Genomic DNA, 1209 nt, shown 5'->3' with positions numbered 1-1209 from the left:
CCGGCGAGCGTGGGAGACACTGCGGCTTTCCTCGTTCCCGCTCCTTTTTTTTTCCCTGGGAGGCGGTGAGGCAGATAGCTCGCCTCCCCTGAGGAAAACCCAAGAGCGCGGGCTCGCGGCCGCGTTCGCTCGTGCCCGCCCTCGCGGGGAGGTGCGATTTTGGGCGGGGGTGGGGCCGGCTCTGGAGCCTGGTAGGCGGGGAAGGTGGTGAACGAGCGCTGCGGCTCCCAGCATGCCCCGTGGGCGGTGCTCACCTTTGACCTTCTCTCCCTCACTATACATCCGGGCTCCAGCTCTTCGAGAGAGGAAGATGGCGGCGGCGACGACGAGCGGAGCGACTTCGGTGGTTCCCTACGAGTGGATAAAAAACTGGGAGAAAGTGGGCAAGCTCGAATTGTGAGTAAACGGTGACCAGGGGATCATCGGGGCGCGATGCTGCGCCCCGAGAGTTTTTCGTGTTCGATGTGGCTTTTGGGGGGGCGGGCGGCGGGCGGCGTTTCTTCCCTCCCCCACCCCCCCCCCCCCCCCCTAGACGGCGGCTGAGGAGAATTTGTGAGGACTTTCTAAGTCCAGAGGCCTCGGTCCCCGGGTAAATCCCTGGGCCTCCGCCCCGACTTTGTAGAGGGGAGCCCGCTCCCCTCCGATTTTCAAGTCTGTCAGGCACGGCCTGGCGCTTCCCGCTCTGTGTTTTTTGGGCGAGTCGCGGAGCGCTCCCTCAGTTTGAGGCCCCAGCTCTCCATTTCCCGGTCCTCTCCTTGTCCCGCGCTCCCGCACCTCGACCCCACTTTTCCAACTCCCTACTCTCGCGTTCCCTCCCCGATTCTGCTTCCTCCCAAACTCCCTTTTGCTCCCGGTTTCCCTCCCCGGCGCCCCCATCTTCCCCTTCGATCCTTGTTCCCCCACCCCCCGCGGCCCCCTGCCGCGTTCCCCAGCTTCTAAGTCCTCATTCCCCAGGGCCCCCAGCCGAGTTTCCCCTGCTCCTGGTTCCCTCTCCCCGCACCCTCCTTTTCTTGCTGCCCCCCCCAATTTTCTTCTGTTCCTGGTCTCCCTGTGGCGCCCCCCCCCGGTCGAATGTCTTCTGCTTCTGGCTCCCCCCTCCCAGTCGAGTTTTTCCTGCTCCTGTTTCCCCCCCCTTCCCGCCGACTTTCTCCTATTTCTGGCCGCCTCCCCGCCCCCTGCCGAGTTTTCTCTGCTATTCCCCCGCCCCCC

At 64.8% G+C, this 1209-nt stretch overlaps 1 protein-coding gene across 6 annotated transcripts in view; it reads left to right on the top strand.

Moving 5' to 3' along the window:
• Positions 1–232: 232 nt before the first annotated feature.
• Positions 233–1209, top strand: part of THOC2 (THO complex 2) — a 96305-nt gene continuing 95328 nt past the window's right edge. For 5 of the 6 annotated variants that reach the window (XM_027838549.1, XM_027838536.1, XM_027838530.1 and 2 more), the window contains exon 1: positions 295–396. In XM_027838549.1, the coding sequence (XP_027694350.1) occupies positions 311–396 (86 nt within the window). In that variant the 5' untranslated portion in view covers positions 295–310. Of the gene's footprint in view, positions 397–1209 lie in introns of all 6 variants that reach the window. The other variant, XM_027838521.1, reaches the window with a different exon arrangement.

The sequence above is a fragment of the Vombatus ursinus genome, unplaced genomic scaffold (genome assembly GCF_900497805.2).
Source record: "Vombatus ursinus unplaced genomic scaffold, bare-nosed wombat genome assembly UNPS02004596.1, whole genome shotgun sequence".
NCBI classification, from domain to species: Eukaryota; Metazoa; Chordata; class Mammalia; order Diprotodontia; family Vombatidae; genus Vombatus; species Vombatus ursinus.
This window is presented reverse-complemented; position numbering and strand designations above follow the sequence as displayed.